Below are 27,969 nucleotides of genomic sequence, written 5' to 3'. Positions count from 1 at the left end.
GCTCCGTGGCTTTTGTACAGAACTGGGTCTTTGCCTTCCTTCAGTTGTACAGCTCCTTGGACTTACCTGTCTGTCAGGGAAGGGAGAGGACAGAGTGCTCCTGCTCTCAGGCATTCCTGTGCTGGCTGTGCTCAGTTTCCCACAGCCCTGCATCACAGGTCCCTGTGTTCTCATCTCCAGGTACCATGCTTAGGATCTAGTGCCTCCTTCCTGGAAAACAGAGATCCCCTTCAGTACCTTCCAATCCCAATTCCACTGAGGCTGTTGTGTGGGATTGATTTGTGCCTTCTCACATATCTTGCAAATCCCTAAAGGGAGGTGCAGCAGTTTCTGGTTTCTGTTCTCCAAAGTAAAGTAACCCAGGCCCTCCTGTCGTCGGCAGGGCCGGGTCAGCAGCAATCAGGACTCAGAGGTGAGACTGGAGGTGCACACGTATGGTCACACTCATCTGCTGCAGTGCCATTTTCTCATGGCCTCCCATGGGAAGTGTAATGGCTTCCACTTTGCCTTTTGCTCCAGTTTGGCACTGTTCACTCAAGGACTTCAAAGCACTTTCTCAAAATAACAGTAAGTAACCTCTGGCCAGCCTCCCTGTGCTGGCCACAGAGCGTCTGCGGTGGGAGCAGGAGGCAGGAGTGCTGCCCTGGCCTCTGCTCCAGCCAACAGGCAGAAAAAGAAAGAACAGAAATACCTGGAGTCCTGCCAGAAACACATTCTTCCCTCTAATGCCTGGCATCAGCTCCAGTATAATTCTAGAATTAAAATGGATTATATTTTTATGCAGATCTTGTAAAAACAGCCCAGCTTTTAGTCTGTTCCAAGGCAGCTGATAATGATGGTACCTGCATGTAAGTGGCTGCAACACACCTTGTGCTCCCAACACAGATCCCCAGGAGCTGGAGCTGTTTTGTGAGGAGAAAGGAGTTCTGCAATAGCTGCCAATGTCTTTTCTGAGACTCCTCTTTTGTGCTGGAATAGCCAGAAGGGACTCTGGAGAATCCTGTCAGTGCCAGTGAGTGTTGATGTACACAATCTATAATCTGTGGGATAAAATGGAGTGATAGAAAAAGAGAGTATGGACACAAAACATGAGTAGGAACTGTCTACACTCAGGGAGCTGAAGAGTAAAGAATAACAGAAAATAGCATTGTACAGCTTTTAGATTAATGTGACATGGATTCATGAATTCCATACACACAATAGGGGCAGAGCTGGAAAAGACAGACAGAGAAATGAAAGCCACAAATGGCCCAGGTTACATTAAAAAGCCTGTCAGGGTGGCGTGGTTGGGTTTATTCCTGCAGCAGGAGTGGCACTGGCTGTGGTGTCACTTCTGCTGTCATTCAGCATTCGGGTGAGGAGTCAGCACCAGCGGGCATGGAATGGAGAAAGTCTGGTCTGCATTAGCTAGAGGTGGCTGAACAAGGTGGTAAGAACACCCATGGCTGATTTTTTTAAGCACAACATCAGCTCCAAAATGCATTAGCAGCTGGCAGGGCCCCTCCCAAGGACTCTCCTAGGAGCCCTGGCCAGGTGAAGGTGAGCACTGCAGCCAGCACTGGGGAGAAGATCCCCCTTTAAAGAGAAGCACAAGCTCCTGGCTATGAAACCTGTCCTCTCCCCCGTCCATGGGCAGCTCACGCTTGTCTGCCAGCCTCTCAGAAATGATCAGATCATACAGGAACAAAAGTGGATACAAAAGCTTTTGAGCTACTTCTAAGGGATCCGTGCATGTGAACTAATAAAGGCAAGTCTCTGGTCAGCAGGGTTAAATCCACCAGCCACAGCCTGTGCTCCTGCAGAAGGTGGGAATGAGCTGAAACTGCCTGTCTGGGATAATCATACAGGCAATGGTAAGTAAAGTGTTCTTCTGCCTCAAAATGTTTCATAGGACCATTAACAAATTCTCAGAAGGTCTGGGTTCAAGAGATGAGGTATCCTGGAAGATTTGGTCCAAGCAATGATGTCTCTTTACCCTCTTATCTGTCTGTGGGTGACAGACTGGCCTTTCGGAAATTGCTCTTCCCCACATTCCCAGAATCTCTGCCCAGACTTGGGCGAGACTTGGCATCAGCTTCTTGCTCAATCACAGCTTGCAGAGCCATCTTACAGAGTATCTCTTTTGTTAGTCTTCATTTCCAGAGGAAGGACAGCAAAAATGACTGATGAAACACAAGGAAATTACATGGGAAGGCAAAAGAAATAGTTGGTGAGAATGCAGTTTCTGTGGGCTGGAGGTTGCAATCAGAAAAGAGTATCTGGGACCTGTGCACTCTGATAAGAACATGAATATGTCTCCTGGACTCATTCCTTCCTTCAGCCATCAAGGAGAGCTGGTATGATCTGTGCCTGGAGAGGCTCTGGGAGGATGTGGGGTGAGCTCTGTGGAGGGAAGGATTCATCTCTGGCTGTCTGCTGCAGCCTTCAGCCAGCACAAACAGTCCATGGGTTAGAGCTCCTTACCACTGCCACTCTGTGTTGGACCAATATGCCCATGGAAAATCAACACCCTTTTCTAGGAACACTGAATTACCAAAGCCTGAAGATCTTCTCACTGGTTTTGGTAGTAACTAAGGAGTGTTATATTCACAGTAATGACTGTGCCGTGGGCAGATAACAGCCTCAGCAGTTTGGTGTCACTGCAGGAAGAGCACGTGGTGGTTTCAGGGTTTGCAGTGCTGCAGATCCAGTGCGGCTTTCCAGCACCCACCACCCTGGATGTGGGTGCACTGGAGAGAGGCGTCACTGAGATTTATCAATTAAAACAGATCCCCAGAGAGTGAAGTCATGCTTTCTAAATATTTGTGTCCCTCTTGTTTTGGTTGCTTTCTTCCCCCCCATGGCTGCTGGGCTGAACCATGCAGGGGAAAGATTTCTTTCTTTAACAAAAAGCTTAATTATTTCCTTTTTTCTAGATGTTGTTGAAAAAGTGTAACTTCCTGGTAAGTACTGAATTTTACAATGTAATAAATTGATACAGTGGCATGTAAACAAGCTGTGTAAATACATGTGCAGAGCCATGCCTTCTACAGAGCAAAGAAGAATTTGCACAGAAGTGGTTTTTTGCAGAAATAATAATTTGCACAGTGTTACGCATTAGTACAATAAATGATATTGCAAGGTCTGAATTTACTGATAGCAGGTTGTGTATTTTGAGTACTATGTTTTGCTCAAATTAAAACCCAAAAAATATTTACTGGCTACAAAAATCCAGTTATTAGGCCAGAAAGAACTGCTAACTTCATTCTTATCTGAGAGGAAATCCATTAAATGCCAGGTGTATCTTTTCACCCAGTCCTTGAGAAAAAGAATTGTTGAATTGATAAATGCCTCTCATGGCCCTGGTCCAGCTCAGCTCTGGTTTTCCTGGGTGGAATGGTGGTGTGGAGCATGTGTTTAATGAGTCTGAAGGGTTGGGGGGAGAGTACAATTGCAGCAGAAATGGCAGAAATATAAATTTCTATCTATTAGGCCTGTCGGTATTTGCTGCTTCAGTGGAAATGGTTTTTGGGCTGGGCTCTGTGTCCCTGCCATGGGCAGGTCTGATGCTGGCAGGAGTTTGTTTGGGCCGTGCTCCCCACTGTGTGTGGCTGTGTTTCACCTCCAGCCTGTGCCAGAGCAGGTGAGAGGGACCCCAGAGAGGCACAGGCCACCCCCTTCACAGGCTGATTTCACCAGACACAAATTTGCTGCCAGGGATGGAATAAATCCTCCTGACTCAGAAGGGGTAAATCCCTGTGGGAGCAGGAGAAACTCCACCTGAGTACTCACACCTAAGTACGGAGCCTGGTTCTTGGTTTGATTTGTGTCTTTTTCTCCCTTTCTTTTAGATGAAGATTGTTCTTGCAGGTGCCTAAGCTTCCTTCCAACAGACAAAAAAGAGCAAACACTTATAGGAAAGCAGCCTAATTATGTGGGGTTTTTAAACAGCCAGGAGGAAAAGGTAGCTTGAAAACCAAAATATCTTGGAGGCTCCTTCTGCATCCATAGTGTGTTTGATAAATTGACTTTTGCTTCCAGGGCACACATTCAGCTTCTTCATTAGTATAATGATCCTTGGTCTTCTCTTCCCAAACTTAGATGATTTGAATAAAAAACTAAGTTTTATGAAAGGTAGCCATTAATAGAGTCAATAAATTTTAAGCTGTGATTATATATCACTTGCAGCCATCCCATCCCTCTCTGCTGTAGATCAAAATATATTCAGCATTCTTAAAATACATTGTCCATTGTCTGTTTGACAAGAATAATCCAGTGTGTTGGTGAGTACCAAGGTGACCTGAAAGTTTTTCTAGTACATAATCTCCTCTTATTCTGTATTATGTATGAACTCAGAGACAGAATATCTGCATTATCTTAAATAAACTAGGTAAAATGTATTTCAAAAAGCTTCTTGAGTCAAAAAGTAGCAAATCATTGTATGTATTTCCATATTTGTATAGTTTCATTATATTCTTGTTCTAAGTTACTTTTAAGTCTCTTTCATATTTAAAAAATGAACTACACACCTATCATGCAAAATGTAAAGAAGTATGTTCAACTAGTTCAAATTAGATATACAGTAAAAATACACTTCCAAAGAAATATCATTTCCATTTTTGTTCATGTTTTTAACAGAATTTCAGACTAATACATCAAATGTGGAACTGTACAAGAATGTGAAGAAACATTAGGATTGCAGTAGTAAAAAAATGTACAGCATTCAAAACCAACAAGCTCTAAACAACCAAACAATACCACAGGATTGAAACAGTCATGGGGACAACATAGGTCATTGGAGCCAGAGTGAATCCTAATGCACCTACATAAAGACCCTACATAGAATATTGTCTCTTATTTATATGCAAAATCCCTGATTTGATCAAACCAGACAATTTCTCTAATTGTCTTGTATAGGTTTCAGATAAGATTAACATGAGAGTACTCCCCTTCGTGAAGGTCAGGTGTTTGAAAAGGCAATATTGATAATTGGTTTGAAAGGTATTTCCATCCACATGGATTCAGGTAGTTAAGATACAAGATCACAAATAATAGCAGTACAATTTGAAAGAACCATTGGAATTGTTCTCTGCTACATTTGCCGTAACACTTCAGATTTCAGGATTCAGTATTTTTAAACTGTTCACAGGTTAATACACAGGGTTTTAATTATGGGCTGTAACCATTTAACAGTGGACCAAAATTGCCTTTTAAATCAAGAAAAGATCCAGCTTACCATGTAAAAAAAAAAAAATCTCCAAAGTGATTGACAATGAACAAAATGTTACAAACAGCAGAATGTCCGTGTCAGAACAGCTTTGAAAGGCAGATATGTACCTGTTACAGTCCACCAACCAGCACAACATCCTTATCAGACATTTGGATCACGAGGAAAAATGTCCTGGATAAACCTGTAACATTTATAAATTCAACACAAACCACCTTTTTTAATGTCTCATCACTGTGCATCAACTCAACAGGACCCTGGCAGCCGTGGGTTTGGTGACCAGAGCCCAATCCCTCTCACAGATCTCAGCTAATTCCCAGCTTTGAGGACTGTCCTGCTTTGCCCATAGCTCACCTCTGGGGTTTTTTAAGCTGAAGTGTTAAAAAGGTTAATAAATGACCCAATTATGTCAGCTTTTCTGTCCCACAGTCCTCATACTCTGAAATCTCCCCCTGATCTTGATAGGAATTTGGCTTGCACAAGAACAGCAAATTTGCAGCTCGGAAAGGTGAATAAATGTAGCGTTTTTAAAACCAGAACACTGTTCGGAAAAAGTCCAGCCTACAAAATCATTTTCAATGCCCTGAGAAGGGCAAAGAACACAAATCTTGGCATCTATCTTGCTGTTTATTTAGAATAATCTTTTAGCAGTTCTGATCCAATGGGAATGAGGGATTAGTTTTAGAGAGCTGGCCAGTACAACCCAACATCTGACTGAAAGAACTGATTGGAACAGGTTTGAAAAGGAACAACCATCTGCATCTTATGTACCACTCCAAACCTCTAAACCTACTGGGCAAACAGCATAGTGTAGACTCGTTCTTATACATATTTAAACTTTGCTGAGGTATTTCTTTTATTACAGAAAAGCAATTTTAAAAACAATAGGAAAAAAACTCAAAAAATGATTTCTATTCTGCAGAGATTTTTGGGGAGAAGGAATTCAGTTGTGTTGAAAGGTCCATAATCATTAAAGGAATAACCACTTTTAGTGTCAATAATATATTCTTCCTTGGCTTTTTATTCCTTCAAAACATTACAAAAAATGTAAGGCTGTGACTTTATAAAACATAATTTTGCCTCAACTTTGCCCACCGGTGTTGTAAAATAACCTGAAATACTTCAGCCTCTTTCCTAGGGCAAAGCTCTCCCAGTGTCCACCTTGGTGATGGAGCAGCTGTGGCCACAGAGCCGTGGGGCCCCGCTGGCCCCAGGACATGGGACAAGCCACACCTTGCACAAAAGCAAGATTCATGCAAGACTCATGCATGCTGGCCAAAGTCAGGCGTCCTTCACGTGGCAAAATGAACCACAGTTCTTCTACTTGAGTTTTAACATTATCTGATAACTCCTACCTGCCACTAACATTATTTCTCTACAATGAAGGTACCTAGACTGTTGTACAAGCTGGATTTCTCACCCATAAATACTTTGGGAACCAGAGGAATGTGTACATCGCATTTAGGGGTTTTCCTAGGCAGACTCTGTGTTTGAAGTGCATTTTTCTAACCTTTTTAGATCCAGTCAGCCTACCTGGATTGTGACACTAATGTTAAATGTAACTGCAGCCGTTACCAAGTAGTTTCCATAAGTGGTTTTATTACTGGTTAGATTTTACAAATTCTGGTATTCGAACAGACTTCGACCTTAAAATTCTAAAACAACAAAGCAACCAATGAAAGGCTTAGGACTATTCAAAGTAACAAACTCTTTAACATTTTTTGCCCTGGTCATAAATATACAGAGAGAAAAAGAGAGAAGTGGACATGGAATCCAAAGAATGTAGATAAAACAGTATATAAGGCACATGGCAGTCTTTGAAAATACAGAAGCTTTAGCCAACTTAAATTAATTGCTGTTTCCCTTGCTCAGTCCACAAAACTGTACAGTTACACAAATGTTGTGTTGCAATAGATCTTCCAAGTTATTCTTCAGTCCATACTCCATAATACCAGAACACTACATTTCCTTCTGTTTTTTAGGAGAGATCCTAATTGTGGTTAGTCAGTTGCTCAAAGCCTCTATTAAAATACACTTGGAATTTCAGCTAAGAATAATTTCTTTTTTAAAGAAATTATTAAGAAAGAGTCATCAGAAAAGATTTGTAAGAGTTGTCTGTGAAGGACTTTGAGATTCATGAACCTCAAGACTTCCGGGCACTGATGTCAGGACCGACGTCACAGTTGGCATAGTGGGGTTAGTCAAGTCTGTTAAAGTAGTGGGAGTGCTGGATGGACTCATGGAGGCATTGGATATTTCTGAGGCAGGACCTGATGGGGTCCCTGCTTGGAGGGTTGAGTCTGAAGTCTTATCCACCCCTGTGTTTTCTTGACGTAAGAGGTTCCGTCTGAATTTGGCTCGAGCATTTTGAAACCAAACCTGAAACAGTTTAATATAACAGGGCAGCATTTAAAGACCTGCAGAGTTTAAAAATGCAAAAGCATATTCACAAATTCATCAATGTTGGAATTGGGAAAGACGTTTTTACTGGTAACAGATAGCAGTAGTTCTAGCCATGAGAAATGGCCTCTGCTTGCAGAATATTCCTTCTTCCCTGTCCTTGCATCCCTGCAAGCAGAGTGCCCGGGCCAGCAGCGCGCTGAGCATGGAGGCTGGCAGGCTGAGCTGACTGCACAAGGTGTGTGAAAGGATGCTCAGAAATTTGGCAGCATGCAGAATCCTCGAGAGCCCTCGACCCCAGCAGCATTGGGCTGGGTGAGGCCAACACCACGCACCTGATGAGCACAAAATCAGGAGTTTCCCCCTTGTACCTCACATCCATGTCCCAGCAAAGTGCTGCTGGCACAGCCCAGGGCACTCTGCCTTCCCACGGGCTCCTGCTGCCCCAGGAGCTCCCTCACATTCCTGCAGTGCTCCCCTCTTTGCAAAGGACTGGCCTTCTTTCTTGCTCTTCTCTTATTCTTGCTCAAATGCTCCAGCTTCCTTTGCCTACACCTGTTTCCTTTATCAAATGTTTTCAGCAGTGTTATAATCTTGGGAAAGGGGTTGCAAAGGTACTAAAGACTACATTACATCAAAAACTGTGATTTCAGTAGCAATATCAACCACACAGAATTTTTTTCTACTTCTTGCATTCTTTGCTTATCTGAGTGAAGGACGGGGAAAGTGAGAGTGTGGGACTCCTGAGGACACAGCAGCCCGTGCAGAGATTCTGCTCCTGGCTCTGGAGGTGTCTGGCCCTGCCACGGGACAGGCTCGGAGCCGAGTGCCGGGAGGGAAGGAGGGAAGGAGGGAAGGAGGGAGGGAGGGAGGGAGGGAGGGAGGGAGGGAGGGAGGGAGGGAGGGAGGGAGGGAGGGAGGGAGGGAGGGAGGGAGGGAGGGAGGGAGGGAGGGAGGGAAGGAGGGAGGGAGGGAAGGAGGGAAGGAGGGAGGGAGGGAGGGAAGGAGCGCCCCAGGAAGGCGGGCGGAGCTGGCGGTGCTCCCACGCAGTCCCAGCTGACGGACCTGCCTCGGCTGCTTCACCTCTCTCCTCCTTTCCTCACGTCTAGGGATGCTCCAGCTCCAAATTCTCCCTATCGAGCACTCTTCCTGCCTTGGAAAGCTTTCTCCCCCAGCCAAAGGTCTTTAATGTGCACACCCTGCTCTTCAGGGAATGCCACAAGGAAATAATCCTCAGGCACAAATTCAAGGGCCATCCATAAATCACATCCCTACAGGTCCTTCTTTCTGAAAGCTCAGTATTTTAGACCAGTTTATGTTGCCATTTGCTTTGTTAAAATACCTATTTTAAAGGCTCTTTATCAGTTTCATATACAAAAGTTCTCTTAAACCAGCACAAGTAAAAATATTCCCATGATTTTATCAGAGTCCAGTAGAGCAGTGACCCTGCTACAGACCAGTCAAAAAGGGGCAAAGCCCAAAGTGATGTTTTTGCCTGACAGGTTCCCAAGCAGTTCCTCTCGTGGGGCTGCTCAGAGTCCCTCGTGTGCAGGGGCTGTGGGTGAAGCCGAGCACTTTGTTCTGGTCACTTAAACCACAAAGGCTCAAGCACCAACTGCTCAGGAACAGCAAAAACAGCAACTGGAACTCTCGTAGGACTTTTAACCTTTCAGGTAGAAATCATTTCTACTTGTTCCACAAAAGAATTTAGTGGTTGGTTTCTTTAAAGTATCTTCTGGCAACTGTATAAAGGATAAGAGCTGTGAAACGGAGTTTGGAGCTGGCCGCTGTCGCTGTGTGTGTTCGTGTAGCCATGGCATAATTAAAACAGAACAGACAAACCAGTTGGCCAGCTGTAGATACACCTACTTCTGCACAATTTCACATTTATGTTCATTAAAATACCCATATTTTTATATTCAGTAGTCCCAAATATGGGAAACATGACACTCTCCTAAATGTCCAGCTGCTCCTTCACCTTACCAGGGCAAGAGGCTCTGTGGTATTCTCTGGAAACAAGTAGTACATAAAGTGAGAAAGATTCCTGGTGTTTATGGATTTCCCTTCATCTTCCACTCATATGAAAACCTGAGCTCAGCTGCCCTTACCAATGACCACCCATACTGCTTTCAGGAGCTGTAACATGGTTCATTGTCTCTTTATTAGTGGCAATTCATGTCAGACATGGAAATATCATACAATCCTGCAAGTATTATCTGAAAATAGAGATTATATGACTGCTTTTACTTCCTTCCCCTCTGGAATATTGTCAAGGTTAATCAGTTAATGGTTACAAGGCTCTTTAAAATTGTATAATAATAAATATTTGTATTATTACTGAAAATACATCCAATTATTTGAATTCTAAAACCACCTTGTTTTATGATAGAAGGGATATCATTATTTCCACCATAGTGACATTCTGGCATGTGCTTTAAATCTGACATCCTCAGCAAAGCCTTTGTGTTAGAGAGTGGTGAGAGAGGAGCAGGGCTGTTCCTGGGGCTGTTCCTGGGGCTGTTCCTGGGGCTGTTCCTCTGCCTGTGGGGCTGTTCCTGGGCTGTTCCCCTGCCCGTGGGGCTGTTCCCAGGGCTGTTCCTGGGGCTGTTCCTCTGCCTGTGGGGCTGTTCCCAGGGCTGTTCCTGGGGCTGTTCCCAGGGCTGTTCCTGGGGCTGTTCCCCTGCCCGTGGGGCTGTTCCTGGGCTGTTCCTAGGGCTCCCATGTGCAGCTCATGCCGTGCACCTGGAAGGGCATGGCAGAAATAACCACCCAGACACACAGAACTGGAAGAATCCTTCCAGAAGGACTTATCTCACATCAATTACACAATTCCTTCGGGACTGAGGAATAAACAAAATCATTGGGAAGTATTTAGTGGGTTTCTGTCCAACTGTATCAGTACAAGGCTGAGCTATTTCAAATCAAAGGGGAAGATACAGCCCAAAACTGCCAGTGGAAAATGAAAAGCAGCTGCAAGACCCACCACTGCTGCTGCCACACTCCGGTGAGTGGAGTGGGCACTCAGCACTTGGGCAGAATTATATTTACTGAGGGGAAAAGATTGCACTCCCTCTTCAGTGATCTGTGCAGCAAATTCTTTGTCTCTACCAAGTCAAATCGGAATGAAATAACATCTCCATATGATAAAGGAGTGTTGAAAATAAACACACTAAATGTTGTGAGGGATTTGGGTACTGAAGTTAATGGGATCATCACCTTAGATGACTTTCTCTTCTGGTTTGTAACACCTCCATTGCTGCATCTGTTACATATTAGCTGTGTGAACAGCTTCTGCTAAAAACAAAATTTTAAACCAATTTTGCTCATTCACACAGCTACCTGGAGACATTTAGGTTCTCTGAATTTCACTTAGTAAGTGGAGGATGTACATAGAGGATGTAACACCACACAGCAGACTATGTTCACTCACTGCACACACATTGTGATGACTCTGCTGTAATTAATAACTGTTCAAAAAGATGTTTAATGAATGGGGGCTCAGAAAGAGCCTGCAGCCTAAAGCAAACCTTCACTAAAGGGCAGCATAGGTCCCTCCATGGGATGGAAATACTTTAGCCTTGTTTACTACTGGAAACTGGACCAGCAGAGTCCAAATGCATGCGGTGATTTCTGTAGGATTCTGGAAGTGACTTTACTGGGGACTGATTCAAGAAAGAATAAGTGGTGTACAGGACACACACTGAAAAATGATGCTTTATGTTCCTGAAGTGCTTAGGCTGTGGATAATCTTATTCCAGATAAGAATTCACCTGGGGAAAGAAGAGTACATACCTACAGCTAGCACATCACACCTCCTCAGGGCTATCTACCTCACCTTCCTTTTCTGAACTCACAGACAGAAAGGTCAGTTCCCCAGAGAGCAGCATTTATGCCAGTTACGTTTGTTAGCTCAATTAGCTGGGGCCATTAATTACTAATGATAACTTACAATAAAAGGCTTCTGTTCCTCAGCTGTAGTATAGGAGATAAATGAATTAAATTGCAAATGTAAACTTCAATTGGAAGGAAACAAAATAAAAATAGGTGTTAAAAACATAAATAAGTTTGCTATGTTTGAATGTGGCTACTTTGAGCGTGCATTACAAAGACACTGAAGGAAATGCATTCTGAGAAGCAGTGTTACATTTCCAGGCCATCCCAGCACTGGACATGTGCAGCTGGAGACAAACTGTATATAAAGCAAAGACATCAGTCAGGGCTTCCAACTCCAGTATCACAGAACATTTAGAAAATCCTCAAATTCTCTGCTCCTCTACAAATCCCCTCATTACACGACATGTGGGGCTGTCTCTACAGCAAGGGCACTGCTGCTGTTCCCTAAATCACCAGGAGCTCAGTTCTGTGTGTTTAGGAAGTACACCTTTCTCCTGATCTGCTCCCTGCACTTCCTCTCAGAATAAATTCTATGAAATGTGTCCACAGAGCCGGGATCCCTCAGCAGCTGAATGGAGATCTGAGCACACAGAAAGTCCAGAGCTCACAAACACCTGCTGGGGAGTGTGGCAGAGCTCTGGCTCCTGGCAGGTGTGCCCCTACACCTGCAAACACCTTGGGTGTGGGACAGGCTGGTGCTAATGGTGCTGCTTTCCATCAATAGTGCCAGCGAGTCACTTTGTGTTCAATCAGTGACACAGATGGATGCCAGCCTCTGGCTCCAAAGAATTAACAAGTGACACTGTCTCAGTAACCAACATCATGATGAGTTTTCCCAGCAAAGAGCAACCCTAAAACTCATTTATGTGAACTTTATTGTCACTCACAGGCAGAGATAAACCAACTGGGCAGAAAGGTTCTGAAACATGCAAAATACAAGTTTGTGTACTCATGGCCCAAATAAATTCTCAAACAAAACATCCATGACTAGAGAGTGCTCATAAGAGGCGGGAAAACTCAAGTGATACCAGACAAAGTGTCACTCCATTTTCTAGAACTGCCTCCAACAGCATCACGCTCAGGGAACCATCCTCACCACCAACTGCAGCTAAAGGAGTCTGGACATAAAGGAGTATTTAACTCTGAAAGTAAAAAGTGAAACACCAAATACCAAAATGATAACAAAACTTTGGTGGAATTGTAAAGTTCTGCAACAAACAAAAGAAGAACCACAAAGCACCTTAAAACTGCAAATTGTGGCGTGTAAAATGAAATGAAGCAGTGAAGCAAGAAAGAAACTGAAAGAGGAACAGAAGAGTAATGGGGTGGAGTCCAATTTTGGAGACAAGGAAATATGTTCTGAATAGGAAGAAACAGAGACAATAAACTGGAAAAAAGATGCAAGGAAAGACCCATTCAGTGAAAAGACAAGGGTGGGATGGAAATCAAAGTTGGTGTGGAGAGACAGGAGAGAACAGAAAGATAATTGAGATAAAGACACTTCTAGACACTAATGTGCTGTTTCTCAGGTAATTCAGGTGTGAATTGGTACTACCAAAGTCTCTAAATTCTGAGGGTAAAACAGAGGAGAAGGGTCAGTCTAAGGAGAGACCAATGCAGTGAATGACTTCAGCCATGTTGTGGTTTAAGGACAGTTGCTGTGAGACACCACATCAGGATGTTCACTCTGCCAGAGGAATCCGTTCCTGCACAGCAAATCAGGCTCAGAAAAACAAACCCAATCCAGCTGTGAGGACATAGCCATGAGAAGTCGTTACGTACAGTTTGTCATTTTACTGGGAAGCCTACAAAACCTTTGTTCCTTCTTCTGGCAGGTGTTAGCCCTGAAAGCTCCAGGATCCCTCCAGTGAATTCAGTTCTCCTCAGTAGTTGTCTCCTGCCCTCCGCTTGCCTGTGACTTGTGAGCTGTCCACGATGCTTCCCAGGATGGGGCTCGCAGCCCTACCTGTCTCTAGGAAGGTCACAAATCCTTTTTCTACAATTAAGACCCATTTAAAACTTTCAGCAATAAATCCTGGAATGTCATGGCTCCTATATGCCCAAGTTTATCTCCAGGTACAGGCATTTGGGTAAGTGCTCATTAAAATTGACTTCTTGAGTTAGAACTATAAATTAAAATGCAGCTGAATCAACTAATAATGTCCCCTTTCCTTCCCACAATAGCTCAAATGGAGTGTGTTCCCATGAGCAAGAAAAAGTACTTTTAAAATGCAGTTTAATTTCATTCTAAGTTACTAAACTATGAGTAAAAGTTTTTGAAAAATTTAATTTACGTCCACTTCAGTTATTAACAAAAGACCCTCCTCCTTGTCCTGATAAAATGAATTCAAACTGTTTATTAATTTCTAACAAAGGTAAGCATTGACATGTTTTCTGAATTTCTAAACTAAAAGCTCTCTATGTACAGTGAGCACACTAACTAAAATAAGTCACTTTTTTGTACAGCAGCCTGGAAGCTAAAACATGCACCAGAATTAAAGAACTCCAGGAAAACAAGCAGGGCCCCAAACCTTCACAATTCTCATTAAATTTAGAACCCAAGTGATCTGCTTGACAGAAACTGAAAAGAAATAACTCTTCTCATACTTTCTAGGAATTAACTTTGTCTCAGAGAAGATACAAATTATTAAGGATATCTTGAAAAGCAGCAAAAGCCATGGCTTTTTAAATATAAAACTGGTCTTTGGTTACTTTCCAAGGCAAAAGACAGGCTCTTACCTGAAGAACTCTTTTGGTGAGGCCAGTTTTCTGAGCTAGCTGTTTCAAGTCCTTGGCATCAGGGTTGTGGTTAATAGCAAAGTACGACTTCATTGTCCGCAGCTGGTGGTGTTTGAAGGACGTCCTCATGCGCTTGGTTTTCTGATTGCTGGGGTATTGCTGGTCTCTGTCCAGGTGGTCACCATCGTTCTCATTGCAGCTTAAAGCTTAAGGCAACAGGAGGAAAAGACCTGTGAATCTCTTGCTCCACAGCCAGTACTGTGTCGATTTCCCCGAGTTAAAATGACACACCACAGCATGTACTGGCACAAGCCCTGCCTGCCTTTGCTCCATTTCATGGATTTGTAGAGCAGTTTCGTTTGGAAAAGCCCTCTGAGGTCATTGCGTCCTGCCATTAACACAGCACTGCCAAGGCCACCACTAAGCCGTGTCCCCAAGTGCCACATCCACGTGGCTTTGAGGTCCCTCCAAGGACAGGGGCTTCACCTCTGCTTTTGGGGAAGTTTCCTGACATCCACCCTGACCCTTCCCTGGCCCAGCCTGAGGCCGTTCCCTCTGCTCCTGTCCCTGTTCCCTGGAGCACAGCCCGGCCCCCCCGGCTGTGCCCTCCTGGCAGGAGCCGTGCAGAGCCACAAGGGCCCCTGAGCCTCCTTTGCTCCAGGCTGAGCCCCTGCCCAGCTCCCTCAGCCTCTCCATTCTGGGGCTCCGTTCCCTGCCCTGGACACAGCAGCCCCTCAGTGTCACTCCTGCCACGAGTGGCCCAGAGCTGCCCCCAGCCCTGGAGGTGCCCCAGCAGTGCCAGCACTGGGGTGGGCACAGCCCAGGGGCCATTGGCCCCTCGCCCACCTGGGCACAGCTGGATCACATTCCTGCACCTTCCAGCCGTTCCCTTCCAGTGACCAGCCTGCAAGGACCCTGCCCTTCCCCTCTGTGGCTTTTAAAATGTCAGCTCTGTTTCCTTTCCCCTCTGCTCCACCTCCACAGAACTTTTCCTCCACTTTCTGTGGGAGGACAGTAGCTGTCCTCAGCTCTGTAAAGGGTTTTACTGTTCTTGGTATCACCATCAATTGCACTGGAACACACAAAGAGAGCTGCACAATACACTCCAGTTAAATCTCAATGGAACAGACTAGTTAAAATTATAATTATTTCCTCCATCAAACTAAACCCTGTAGAGTACAAGGGAGACCATTAAATGAAACACTATAAAAGAAATAAAGTTTGTGGCTACCAGACAGCAAATTATGACTATAATCTGAGTAGCTAAAGAAATAAAGCTGTTAATACAACATATTCACTGGCATGACGAATGAAAAATCGTTTTCATTATTTATATGTTTATATTTCAATTTTTTTAAAAAGTGTTTGCACATACTAGTTTGAATTATAATTTCTGCCATATCCTTTTGAAATCTAGGAATGACCCTGTTTGATACACGTGCAGAAATCAAGCTCAAGAAGAAGGTCTGTGAGAAAAGAACACTGTAAAAATTATCAAGAAGTATTAAATATTGAATGCCAAGCAAAATAATCTTGTAGACCAAAAGTAGTTTTTCATTTATTTGTGCATACAGCAAACCATAGAAACCCTCTTAAAATAACATTAAGAACCGAGCTTAAACCCAATATAAAATTAGGAATATAACTGAAAATTAGCATTGACAAACTGTTGTTAATTAGCTTTTCCTGTCCAAATATCTACAAGTCCCTCTTCATTTCCTACAAGTTTTATGCTAAAAATAATGAAAACTTGCTATCTCTGTTCTACACAGTGTGAGAAAAACGACCAAAAGTTCTTTTGAATGGGAATTGTTGGTAAGTTTCTTAAACACAGGAGCAGGCTTGTTTTCAATTGTCCACTATTGCTGTTTAATTGCAACTGAGTACATCTCATGCACCTATCTGTATATGTTAGCTGAATTCATTGTCCGTCAGTGGGTCTCAGCCCTAACACACACATTCTGACAGGCATGTATTAAAAACAGATTTAAAAAACACACGGATAATAAAATGCACAGATTCCTAAGTAAAGATGCATCCAGGTTCCCTAAGCAGGTTTGCAGTAGCTACAGTAGCTGCTTTATAAACCTCAGCCTTTCAAAACCTGCTAAAAAGCTGTGGCACAATACAGAGCGAGGCCTGCAAAAATTCAGCTCCAAGCCCAAAAGCACATTTGTTTAACAGATATGCCCAAAGTGTCCAAAGCCTCAAACTTTCCTCTGTTTCTGTACTCCTATAATTTAAAAAGTAGCTAAGAAAATGGTACTGTATATAGAAATGTGAGTGTCTGTGTGCGTGTGTGCGTGCATGTGCATACATTTGTATAAATCCTTTCCAGACCTCTGGATCTTGTGCCAAATTTTGGCCATAAGAAGCATTTCTGCTTGTTTTTCTGCAGCATGGAAAACTGCAAGCACCTGAATTTAAAAGGTGTAAGATACTTCGAGGGAGAGAGTAACAATGGAGTAGTAATGGAGCTGTTTGGGATGTAGCCAAATCTTGTTGGGTTTAAGATCTGGGACCTAGTTGCCCATCTGGAGTCATGGCATGTGCTCCAGTCTCCTTCATCACCACAATTCCTGATATAAAGAGCATGGGGATAAATAACATAATAATGCTCACAGAAAATTCTGTTATGGAAATGTAAAACCAAATCGTGCTTGTTTTTAAAATGTACCCAAAGAATTTTAGATATTGGTAATGGAAAGGACCGTTGTGCATCGTCTTAGAGGCTTTTGAACCCTCCAAGAAACAACAAGACAGACATAGGAGGAAATGCATCAAAATATCTGTCTGCAGGACTGAGGTCTGGTTCCTGTTAATATGCAACAAAACAAAGCCTAGGGCTGCAAGGAGCTGGATTTTAATGTGTCCCATAGAGAATGAGATACACTCGGAATCCAAGGATATAAAACTGATTCTAAACCCTCCCAGAATGGAACGAGGGTGTCAGCTTTTCATCAAACCCTGATGGGAAAAGGAACAACTTACTCTGGGAATTTCTCAACATTTTACCTCATTTTCTACTAAGTAAAAATAGTATTAAAGTGACTGTAAGCATGTACCACTTGAGAGTGGCAAAATGTCCTTGTCTACGATGGAAGTTGCAGAACAGATTTTGAAGGGCACGAGGACGTGTGCTGTTCGCTGTCTTGTGCAAGTGGTTTGGCTACTCCCAGGCATCACCCAATATGACATAAATAGTCCTAGCTGGTGCCAATTCCCCTCTTGTATTTGGTTGTGGTGCCTGGCACCATCCCCAACAGGCTATTTTGTTCAGTCTAATATTATCTGCATCTCTCACAGAATCTGCAATGTCCATGGGTGTTGCAGGCACAGATACACAGAACGGGCCAAGGGTGTAAGTGGAGATTTTAAGAGCTGAGGAGTTTCTGCAAAAGGCATCAGGGTGTAAAACTAACACTGTACATGCTCCTCACGCAACCCTCTGTTTTTCAGGCACTGTCTTCCCTGTTCTTTTGTGGTGTCCTGTGTATCTCCCAAAGGAATTGCTGAACTATCCATATGTAACATTTCCATTCCATTGCAGTATCTCAGGCTCCTGCTGGGATTTCAGAAATACAATTGGTAGAATTCCAGTCGAATAGAGGAGCCTTAAATTAATGAGTGTTTCGCTTCTATTTTTTGATAAAACAAATTCTGAAGCAGTGCAAGTCTCTTTTTTGACCCTAGAATATTTCTAAGGCCCCGTGTCTTTCCCCAGACCCCACAGCCAAGGCACTGCCCTCCCCCTGTCCACTGGTGCAGCGGGGGCAGCACACACACCCTCAGCCCATCCTGGTCACAGGATGGTGATGTCCACAGGCAGCATTACCACATCCCTACAGACTAAGAGGAAAACATTTTGTTTTGGCATTGGTAGCCAAAATACCCTTTGCAGATTAATGCATAACACCTCCCTAAACCCAGCAACAGGAGCATAAAGCAGGCTGTGCTGGTGCTTTTGTAACAAAGTCTCTTAGAGGAGGAGAACTTGGGAACATTGCTTCACCCTCAGATCACCAGAGCCCCCCATGGCTTGGGACTCGGGGCAAAGTGTGTGCTTAGCAGTTAGTGGGTTGCTAAGGATATGGCACATGAAGATGAGAAAGAGAAATTTCCTTTGGGGGAAATTTTGTTCTTAGTAGCTTGTGCTTGACATGTTAGATTATGCCAAAAGAAAGAAAACTAATCCTGATTCTGAAAGAGTGATGAAACAAGAGACACGTTGTGTGTGCATTATCTCCCAATAGTGGCTCAGGAACATACACCCCTTTCCTTCTGTAATGGGAGTCAAGGGGGTGTTTTAACCTCCTGCTGCCTGGAGAGGGAACTTGTGATTAACTAGACCAGGCAGGGGTGCAGCCGCATTTGTTGTTTGGTCAGGGCATGTAGAGGACTTTGTGGTACCCTTATCCTCCAAGGGGACAGAGGTGAGACAGAGCCCTCAGAGTGGTACTTGGGACAGGAACAGACATAGTCTTTCTCTTTGGAGGAAGGAGAAGACACACAGAGAAGGCAGATTCCTGACATTCTCACCACAGGCATTAGAAGGGGTGAAGCTGTGGCACTGGGAGCGGGCAAGGTACCCCTGGCTGCTTCTGAGGTGCCTGGCAGCACTAAGAGGAGGGTGTCTCTGCCAAGCCATGGAGCAACAGACGCAACAGCGCTGCCTCAACCTTGACATTTCAAGAAGTGTTTCTGAGGAGATAAAGCCAGTGAGTCTTAAGGAGCCCAGGCCGAGCATCACAAGGCCAGGACGGAGGAGGGCAAGATTGGAAGCCCTCTTCCTCCGGCCTTCCCCGGGCGCCTCGGACAAAGGGGCTGCGCGTCCCGGTGCCCCCCGGGGCCGCCTAAGGCCCGGGCCCCGCGGCCGCAGCGGCCCCCGGGGGGAGCGCGGCCGGGCCGGGGCTGCGGGGCGGGAGAACAAAGGGGCCGGGAGGGGCGGCCGGGCCGGGCCCCGCGGGAGGAACCGCCGCCAGGGCTTTTCCCCTCAATTAAGCCAGCTGAATGGAGCTGAATGGCCGGTGCGAGTGCGCGGTCAGTCCCTGAGCGCCGCGATTAACCCGGGCGGCCCCGGCCGAGCCGGGCTCCGCGCTACCCGCCCCGCCGGGGAAGGGGCTGGCGGCGGGGCTGCAGCGGGCTCCGCTCCCGGGCTGCCCAGGGACCCCGGCGCTGCCCCGGGACCCCGGCCCTGCCCCGGGACCCCGGCCCTGCCCAGGGACCCCGGCGCTGCCCAGGGACCCCGGGCTGCCCAGGGACCCCGGCCCTGCCCAGGGACCCCGGCGCTGCCCCGGGACCCCGGCCCTGCCCAGGGACCCCGGCCCTGCCCAGGGACCCCGGCCCTGCCGCCGCCCGCGGCGCTCCCGGGGCCCCGCTCGCCCTTCGGGGCGGGAGAGATGCCCGCGCCCTGCCCCGGCTCCGACCCCAGCCCAGCCCCTGCGCCTGCCCCGGCCCCGACCCCAGCCCCAGCCCCCTGGGGAGGGGCCAGATGCGCCCGGGGACCCCAAAGGTGACCACAGCCAGGGAGGAGGCAGAGAAGGGGGAGAAGCGAGGAGAGGGGGGAAAGGGGTAAGCCCTAATTTTCCCTGGGAAATCTCTGCAAGACATCCGATTTTAAGCCGCGATTCCCGTCTGCTCGCTCTGTCACAGTAGTCACAGGGAAGCTTCTTGTGAGCTTTTAGTCCCAAGGGAAACGCGGAGGAAAGAGGGATTCGCTCTTCAAAACTTTCCAGGCTTTTCGCATTTTTGCAGGGAAAAAAAACCCCAAACCACTTTTGACACAGGCACTTGGGAGGGTCAGCTCCAGGCGTCCCCGGCGCTGCCCCGAGCCCTGCCGGGAGCTGGGTCGGCGCCTCCGCAGCCTCCCCTCCCCCGGCAAAAAGCCGCCCTCATTCCCCGTCCCCATCCGCCGAGGACATCCACCCCGCCTGGATATTCCGTCACCCTCCCAGCGAAGCACGAGGCATCTTCCTGCTAGCAAAGGAAGGAAGTGTTTCTTAATATCTTGGCTGTTCGTACAGATTATGGGTATTTTATCAGCTCGTCGTGCCCCAAGTTTGCGCAATACATCTGTCATTTTCCAGGATATTTTAGTGTCTTAAAGCCAGACTAGATACAAATGAATAAAACATAGCAGACTGTGGGAGGTTTGGGGTCTAATTCACAAAGGGAGTATTCAGAATTCTTTACAGGTGCTTCTGTGTTCAGCAAGCTTTCAGCCATTGATTTACTGACCTAAAAAACCCATCAAACTCCATTCCAACAAGTGAAGGAGGAAATTATGATCACAGGAACACACTTAAAGAAAAAAAAGAGAGAGAAAGGAAAAGAAAGAAAAAGAAGTCTTTTTGAAGTTTCAGCATCCTTCTAAGCTATTTTCCACTTGTCAGGCTCTATCCACATCTAAACCCATCATCCCCCTGCAAACGGAGTCTCGTTTAAGTAGGAAAAGAAAGAAGAAAAAAGTCAGTCTAATTCGTGTTGCAGATGAATGTTTGCTGCAATTTACAAAATTATTTCAGTCTCGACTCTGCCAAGTTTATGGGTCCCCCTTTTCCCATCACCTCTGGGTGTAGATTTATTTACACAAAGTATTCTACACAAATCACCAGGAACAGATCCCCTCAGACGACAACATTATGCGTTTGTAGTGCATTTCTGAGAAGGAAATTACAAGTTCCACTAAAAATAAAAAGAGAAACTATCACATTTTTAGATGGCTTATCTTTTAAACTTACAAAATCCAAGGCTTTGCAATTATTTACTCGTTTGTGGAATTTTACATCAACGAGTAACCCAGTCTGATTTCCAAGATCAATGGCACTTATTACCGCATAAATTAGTCGATTATAGGTCTAGTAAATAGTTAAGTAGATAAATAGCTTAAGCGAAGAAGCCAAGGGTTACTCAAAGAAGATCTCTAAAGTTTCAGTAGCACGCTCTAAACAACGACTAAAAGTCAGACAGTAATTATTTTGTAAACGAATTTTTCAAAATGCAGTTAAAGGCGGTTTATTTAGGAAGTCAGGGAGCAGTGAGACTTTCTCAGGCTGTGCTCCCATCCAGGACAGATGCCGCTGATTCGGTTTACAGGTCCTTTGAATCTGAACATCTGCCCTGCACAGGGAGACAGCGGAAGGACAATTAAAAGCTAATCCCTCCGAAAAGGAGACGTTTTTTAACGGGAAAAATGTATATTTTATGCATGTTTTAAAGCTGAACTGTTACTCGCGAGAACACTACATCCACCTTTCATCAACCTTCACCACTGGGACTACTACTGCTTTTTGCACTACTTCCAAATTATTCAGCAATTAGTTCAACCAATAATAGCTGGCAAATTCGTTCCCGAGGTGCGTTTGGCGGTTAGAGATGCGCCTTTTCTGCCTGCCGTTTTCAGCACAAACCACCCCATTTCGTCGCTATTGTTACTCCCTTCGGGCGCAAAACAGCCGCAGCCCCCCGGTCCCGAGCTGCCTCCCCCGGCCCGAAGCCCGAGCTCCTCGCCACTCCTGCACTTCTCGGTGTCCCCCCGCGCCTTCCTCCCGCCGTTCCTCCTCCTCCTCCCGCGCAGGCGGAGCGGCCGCCCGGCGCAGCCCGCAGCTGTCGGGGCGCGCAGGGACGCGGCTCGAAACAAACAGCAGCAAACTTGGCCTTTACCGAACGCCCTCTCCGGGAAAGATGAACATGTTAAAGGCAAATCTGTGCCCTACGGGACACGTCCGAAGCAGGCAGGTTAGAAGAGAAAACAGTCTGAAACAGTTTGGGACGAGCGGAGAAGCACAGAGGGCACCGAGGCACAGAACGAAGTAGGGAAACGAGTTCGGTGCCAGGGTCTGGCGGGACGGCCCGAGCGCCCGGCTCGGGAAACGCCGGACTGGGGGAAGCCCTCCTCCGCCTCCAAGTCCTCGAATAAAACCAACAGCTAAGAATTTTGTTTTGTCCGAGCATTTTTCCCCATTGCACACAAGCAGCAGCGCAGGAAGCCCCCGGGATGGCAGCCGTTCTGGTGGCAGCCACACGGAGAAGTGGAGCGAGGGGCAGAGGGGAGCGGGGATGGGGGGGAGGGGGGCAGGAGGTTGCTCGAATTCCTTTGCCTGTAAAATTACAGTGCTGCGGCGGTGGGGAGGTTAAACGAGGAAACACGTCGGAAAGTTTGCTGCTGGATCCAGAGAGCCCCGGCTGCTGGCAGGCTCGCTCCCGTTCCTCCTGCCGCTGGGCTCGGTCCAGGGGCAGGGCCTGCAGAGGGGATGCTGCGAGTTTCCCGACTCCTCTCCGAGTCACCTCTCATGAACAAAACTCCAGCGGAACTCGCCCCCGAGCGAGCAGGCTCTGTGCTGCCCGCAGACACCTGCTGCCCGCGGCCCCTGGGCCGGGCACAGCCAGCCCTGCAGCCCTTGGGAAACGGCCACTTCCTCTCTCTCTTTCCTTCCAAAGCTTCGGGGTGCAAGAGCTCAGGACAGGGCTGAACAATTCACCCGTCAGCAGCTTTAGAGTGTAGCCACTAAAGAAAATTCACGGGCCTCTGAAGTGCTAACTTAAAATCTCTGGTTTCCAGATTTTATTTCAGGCTGCACTCCCCCTTCTTCCCCCCCCTTAACCAGATGACCTTGCTTCAAAACATTTTATTTCCAGCTGAAGTGAAAAATGCTAACATATTAGCTTCTGTAATTGCAGTTTGACAGCACTTGATCTCAATAATTATGCTGCAGCTAAACTATTATTAACAGTTTAAGCTAAAATAAACGGAAATCCCCCTTTGGAAGTGAACAGAAACAGACCATTTGAACTGTTCTGGGGGAAGGGTCTCTTACCTGCATTGTAGGCTGCCAGATCTGCTCCAGGCCCCGGGCTTTTTCTTTTCCTGGGTCTCCCCTTCTGGACAGTCCCCACGCCATTGTAATAAGGCAGTCCCAAAGTGTTGGCAGAGCCCGCTCCCAAAGCCGGGCCCTTCCCAGCGGCTACATCCGAGTGATTGAAATGCACCTGGTACTCCCCCTGGATGAGAGTCTCGAAATGGAGGCGGCAGTACACCAGATTGTCCTTCATGCCAAAGTGATCGCCAGTGGTCAGCATCTTGTTGCAAGTGGTGCAAGTGAAGCAATTTAAGTGATATACCAAATCCCTGGCCCTCATGACCATCTCGGAGGCAGAAATCCCCAGGTGACATCTCGCACATCTCTGCACCGAAAACCTCCTGCAAAACAGAAAGGCCAGAGGAGACGGTGAGAGGCGCATTCCCCCCCACCCCGTCCTTCGTCGGTTCTGCCCGGAGGGCGGCAAAGAGCCGCGAGCCCCGGAGCGGCGGCCTCGGCCGGGGCAGCGGCACAAAGCCGGGCCGTTTGCGGAGCCCAGCCGTGCGCGCATCCCGGGACGGAAGTGCGGGAGTCTCCGTCCCGTTCCCCACCTCGCAGTGCAGCTCCCGCCCCACCAGACCCCACCAGGAAAAGGCACCGGCCCCCGGGCATGCACACTGGGGCCCGCGAATGTGCCCGCAGCCCCGGGCCGCAGGAGGCACCGGCGGCGGGTGAGGAGCGGCCCCGCTGCGGGCCCCGGCCCCGCACCCAGCACAGGAGGCCGAGCAGGGCACGCCTGGAGAAGGCCCCAGTAGCCAAAGCACGCTGGGGGGAAGCAGTGCCCGGGCCGTGTCCCCCTCTCGGCAGCTCGGGACTCATCCTCAGCGCCAGTCTGCCTCCCCAGGGGGAGGTTTCAGGAGCTCGCAGCCTGCCCCACGCGTGCCCACGGATCCCCTCCGCAGTCCCGTCAGGACGGGTCTGTTCCGCGGGGGGAGCGGCGGGCAGTGGCCCCGTCCCCGGCCGGCGGCCAGGGCAGGCTGTACCTGTAATAGTCCTCCTTGCAGTAGATGCTGCCGTCCTTGCTGAAGCAGGTGAGCTCGGACTCCAGGTTGAGTTTACATTCACAGCACTTCAGGCAGCGCATGTGCCACTGTTTGTCCACAGCCAGGAGGTAATAACGGTCGGAGATTTTACCCCCGCAGCCGGCGCACAGGGCAGCCCTGTCACTGCTGATGGAAGGCATGGTCTGCTGGGGGAAAACAATTACAGACCGTTAGCGAGAGGGAGAAACTCTTGAGCACGGCTGGGCTCCCCCTCCCCCTGCCCGGCCGGGGCCGAGCTGCTGCTCCCCTGGCAGAGGAGCGGGGGCTCCGAGCCGGCCACCCCGCCCGGTCCCCAGGGTCCCGCCGCATCCCACCTTCCCGGGAGGAGGCGGGGAAGCGGGCGAGACAAACAGAAAACCACCCTGGCTTTTAGGGGAGGCGTCCAGACCAGACCCAGAACTTTTTTTTTTCCTGGTGGATTTTCCAGTCTCAAACCAAGAAAAGGCGCTGTTCAATAAACAGGCGCAATTATAATAGAGCAGTGCAAATCACGGATAGATCATTTTAAAATTTAGAATTACGGATATACTGAGAGTGTCTGCATAGTTAATGCTGTGTGAGTGTGTGTATGTGGAGCGTGTCTGTGTGTGTATTTTCCTAGCTATAAAATTCCGAATGAATTACGATCAAACCCCCAGTAGTCACAGAGCTGCAGACACAGCTCTCTGCAAGCTGGTTCCAAACAACACGGATCGCGATCTGCTGTGACCCAAAGCGCTAAAGGGATCAGTAAATAAAGCTGCGGAGGAGATGAGCGTTACTAAATCCGAGGTGCAGAATGTTTAATCAGGAAAACGAAATAGTGGGAAACGTGCAGGAATGAGAGCGGGTTAAAACCAAGAGAGCACATTAGATTATGCTAGGATAAACTTGGAAGCAATAAAACTAAATATAAGCCCTATATAATTTAATAGTTTAGTGTCAAATCGCAATCCAGTCGAAACCCTCAAAAAACCCCAAATTCATCCATATCCTATCAACTTCTACCGAACAAGAAAGAGGGAGAAATATCGGAACCGTTTAAGCATGCTTATTTATTCCAGCAGGCACCTTAAAACAGCATTCAGGAGAGGAGGCTCGGGTGGAGCAGCGTCTGGGGCAGACCTTGCAATATGCTGCTTTCCACTTCGGTCCCAACTTACTCTTACCCGCTTTGCACAAAAGCCCACGGCAGATCTGTTCTTGTGCACGAGAACCCGAAACATTTCCTTACAGCTGTGCCCAACACGCAGTTTGTTTTGGTTCGGGGCGGGGGAGAAGTTGTTTGTTTGCTTTTACCTCCTCTAGAGCCTTAAATCCTCGCGCAAAGCAAAAGCAAAGACAGCTAATCGGAGGAAATCGAAAGGAACCGAGGCTGATTTTCCAGCACATGCCAAACCCATTTCTTTCATCCTGTGCTTGCGGGGATCACAAAATCCCATCTCTGTGAGCGCTCCCGTTTGCACCGCATCATTCCCACTAGGAGAACTCCACACAAATAAAACCCTGGCACTCCACTGGTGTTAGTCACAGGAACCCACCGGTAGCTTGTTTCTTTAAGGCATTAACTGAACTCCGAGTAGGGATCGTTTTATAACCAAAGTAGTTTCTTGTAAATCCACTTTAAATTAAATAACGATTTTTTCTACTTTGCTCTTCCAGTAACAAAAATATTCTGCGGTCTAGAAATGGAATTCAAGGATCTAGTATTCCAACCCACAATTTGTTACATGCACACGTGTATCCATACAGATTATATACAGTTATATAAAAACTATCGCCCCACAATATTTATTCCAGCAAAGATCATTGGATGTTGTGTAATTGTACGGAGAAATATCAACTTTTTAAAAGAAAACCAAAACCGTTTAGATTAGAAATTGCATCCCACCCTTCCAGTACAAAGGCCGTTCTCCAGACGGTGTTTCAAGATTAAATAGTCTCACTGTCACCTTTAAGCAAATTTCATATAACATTACAAGAAAGAACACATACGGATGAAGTTTGAAAACCTGAAAACGGATCTTCCTTGCATACGCCTGTATCAGTTTACAAGACAGCATTTAATAAACATACGAGATAATCTCACTTCAGAATTGTAATTTCTTTAAAAAAATTAATATACATAAATAGTTAAATCACTTAAGACACTTCGAAAATTTCGTCCACTTTGCCAGCTTAATGCTAGTTAGATGGATGCATCTTTTTTATTATCTCAATGTATTAATATGCAAGGTCTACGCATCAGCAGATAAGATGAAATGTAGTAAAGTTATAAAAATTCCCATCCATCCGTCTTCCTGAGACATATCTTCTAGTTCTGTTTGCCATGTTTACAAACCCACATATTAAAACTATTTTAAAAACCCATAACTTAAAGACACTCGTGTTTGTTTTTTTCCTTCTTAAATAAATGCTATAAAGACTATCTACATGAAGGCATCCTACCTGAAAAATAACACAGAATTGGATTCTTTGGTGTTTGTGTTTCCATTCTGCAGACAAAAAAATTTGCTGTGCCAAAATGTTACTGGTATAAAACCACACTTTGCCTCTTCCTAAAAACTTTGGAAGGCCGGACAGGCTGGGGGAAGGGAAGGAGTTCTTGGACGCTACCAAAAGGCTGGTCTATCTGTTTTCTCACAAGAGCAGTACCGTTCATTTCGCCCAAGTGTTACTATTACTATGCATATTATTAATAATTAACAGTTTCATGCCTTTCCCCACGGTTTCATTTCATCTTTTGGGGTGCCTTTATGCTTAATTTTCTTCTGATTTAGTATTTTGCATACGCTTCCCCCCAGTCTGTTATTTTAGGGGAAAAGCTGTATCTGCGAGGGGTTTGGCATGTTTACGGGGGGTGCATGACTCTCCCATTCCTTCGGCTCCTACCGTTTCCGTCTCTCCCCTGTCTATAGCCGAGCTGATGGCCGGTGCTTCGCTTTTGGTTCTCCGATCCATCTCGTCGATGACCCCGTGCATCTCCGAGCCGGAAAGGCTGTGGAAAAGCATCGCTGAGGAAGCAGAGGAGGAGGGCCCGAGTGGCTGTTGCTGCTGACAGTTGTCGGGGTCCCTGCAGGAGCCCAGAACTTGCATTAACCGGAGCCCTCCCCCATGCATCTAGCACGGCCGCCCCGTCTCTCCTTGGGCACCGGGTTTTTCCCCGGCAGAGCTCTCCGGAGCGCGGCGCAGGCACTGATCCGAGGTTTCAAGGGATGGGGTGCAGAAAAGGCGGGCGAGGGGGATGCGGGAGAGGGGATAACTGGTGATGTAAGCTTCGGGGCTTGGATCTAGTCTGTTGCGCGGCCCCGGCACATCTCTCTAGGAGGCTTCTTCAGTGCAGGGCTCATTGCCCCAGGTGCAGTCCCAGGCTTTATGCTCTGGCCCAGCTGGCAGAAGGCTGGGCAGGCTTACGGTTGGGAGGGATTAATAAATAGTAGAAATAAAAAAAAAAAAAATTAAACCATCTTCGGTGAGAAATAAATAAGAATTAAGAAAAAAAAATTACGACAAGCCCCTTACATCGTACTGTGCGAAATTTAGAGGAGGAAAGCAAGGGAGAGGGAGACCGCAGCAGGCGGAGAGCAGGCTGGTGCTGCAGGAGGCTGGGGCGGATGCCCACCGTACGCACTCACAGTCCAGAGGGCTGGCAGCGGCGGCAGCTCAGGGGCAAAGTTTGCTCCTTCCCCCGCTCCTCCCCCAGCCCGCTGGAGCTCATTGGGAAAAGAAAAAGCCAAGGGGAAGGAGGAAGAGTTGGACGGGCACCAGATGGGACGGGCACTGGCGGCCCCCCTCTGTCCTTAAAGCGGCGCGGCCCGCGGGGCCCGGGGCGGGAGCGCAGCCGGAGCGG

At 47.0% G+C, this 27,969-nt stretch overlaps 1 protein-coding gene across 3 annotated transcripts; it reads right to left on the bottom strand.

The window, feature by feature from the left end:
• Positions 1-4,406: 4,406 nt before the first annotated feature.
• On the bottom strand, positions 4,407-27,969 carry LHX2 (LIM homeobox 2). Of its 3 annotated transcripts, none has more exons than XM_036394223.1 (5): positions 27,012-27,969; positions 24,081-24,286; positions 23,056-23,438; positions 14,240-14,445; positions 4,407-7,585 (listed from the first exon to the last, which is right to left on the bottom strand). In XM_036394223.1, exons 1-5 carry the CDS (start codon positions 27,237-27,239, stop codon positions 7,298-7,300), a joined length of 1,311 nt encoding a protein of 436 aa, XP_036250116.1. In that variant the 5' UTR covers positions 27,240-27,969; the 3' UTR covers positions 4,407-7,297. The 3 variants fall into 3 exon arrangements, with proteins under 3 accessions (XP_036250116.1, XP_036250117.1, XP_036250118.1); XM_036394224.1 differs by having other exon boundaries at positions 24,081-24,283; XM_036394225.1 differs by lacking the exon at positions 27,012-27,969 and adding an exon at positions 26,568-26,986 and having other exon boundaries at positions 24,081-24,283.

This window comes from Molothrus ater, chromosome 20, assembly GCF_012460135.2.
Source record: "Molothrus ater isolate BHLD 08-10-18 breed brown headed cowbird chromosome 20, BPBGC_Mater_1.1, whole genome shotgun sequence".
Taxonomy (NCBI): Eukaryota; Metazoa; Chordata; class Aves; order Passeriformes; family Icteridae; genus Molothrus; species Molothrus ater.
This window is presented reverse-complemented; position numbering and strand designations above follow the sequence as displayed.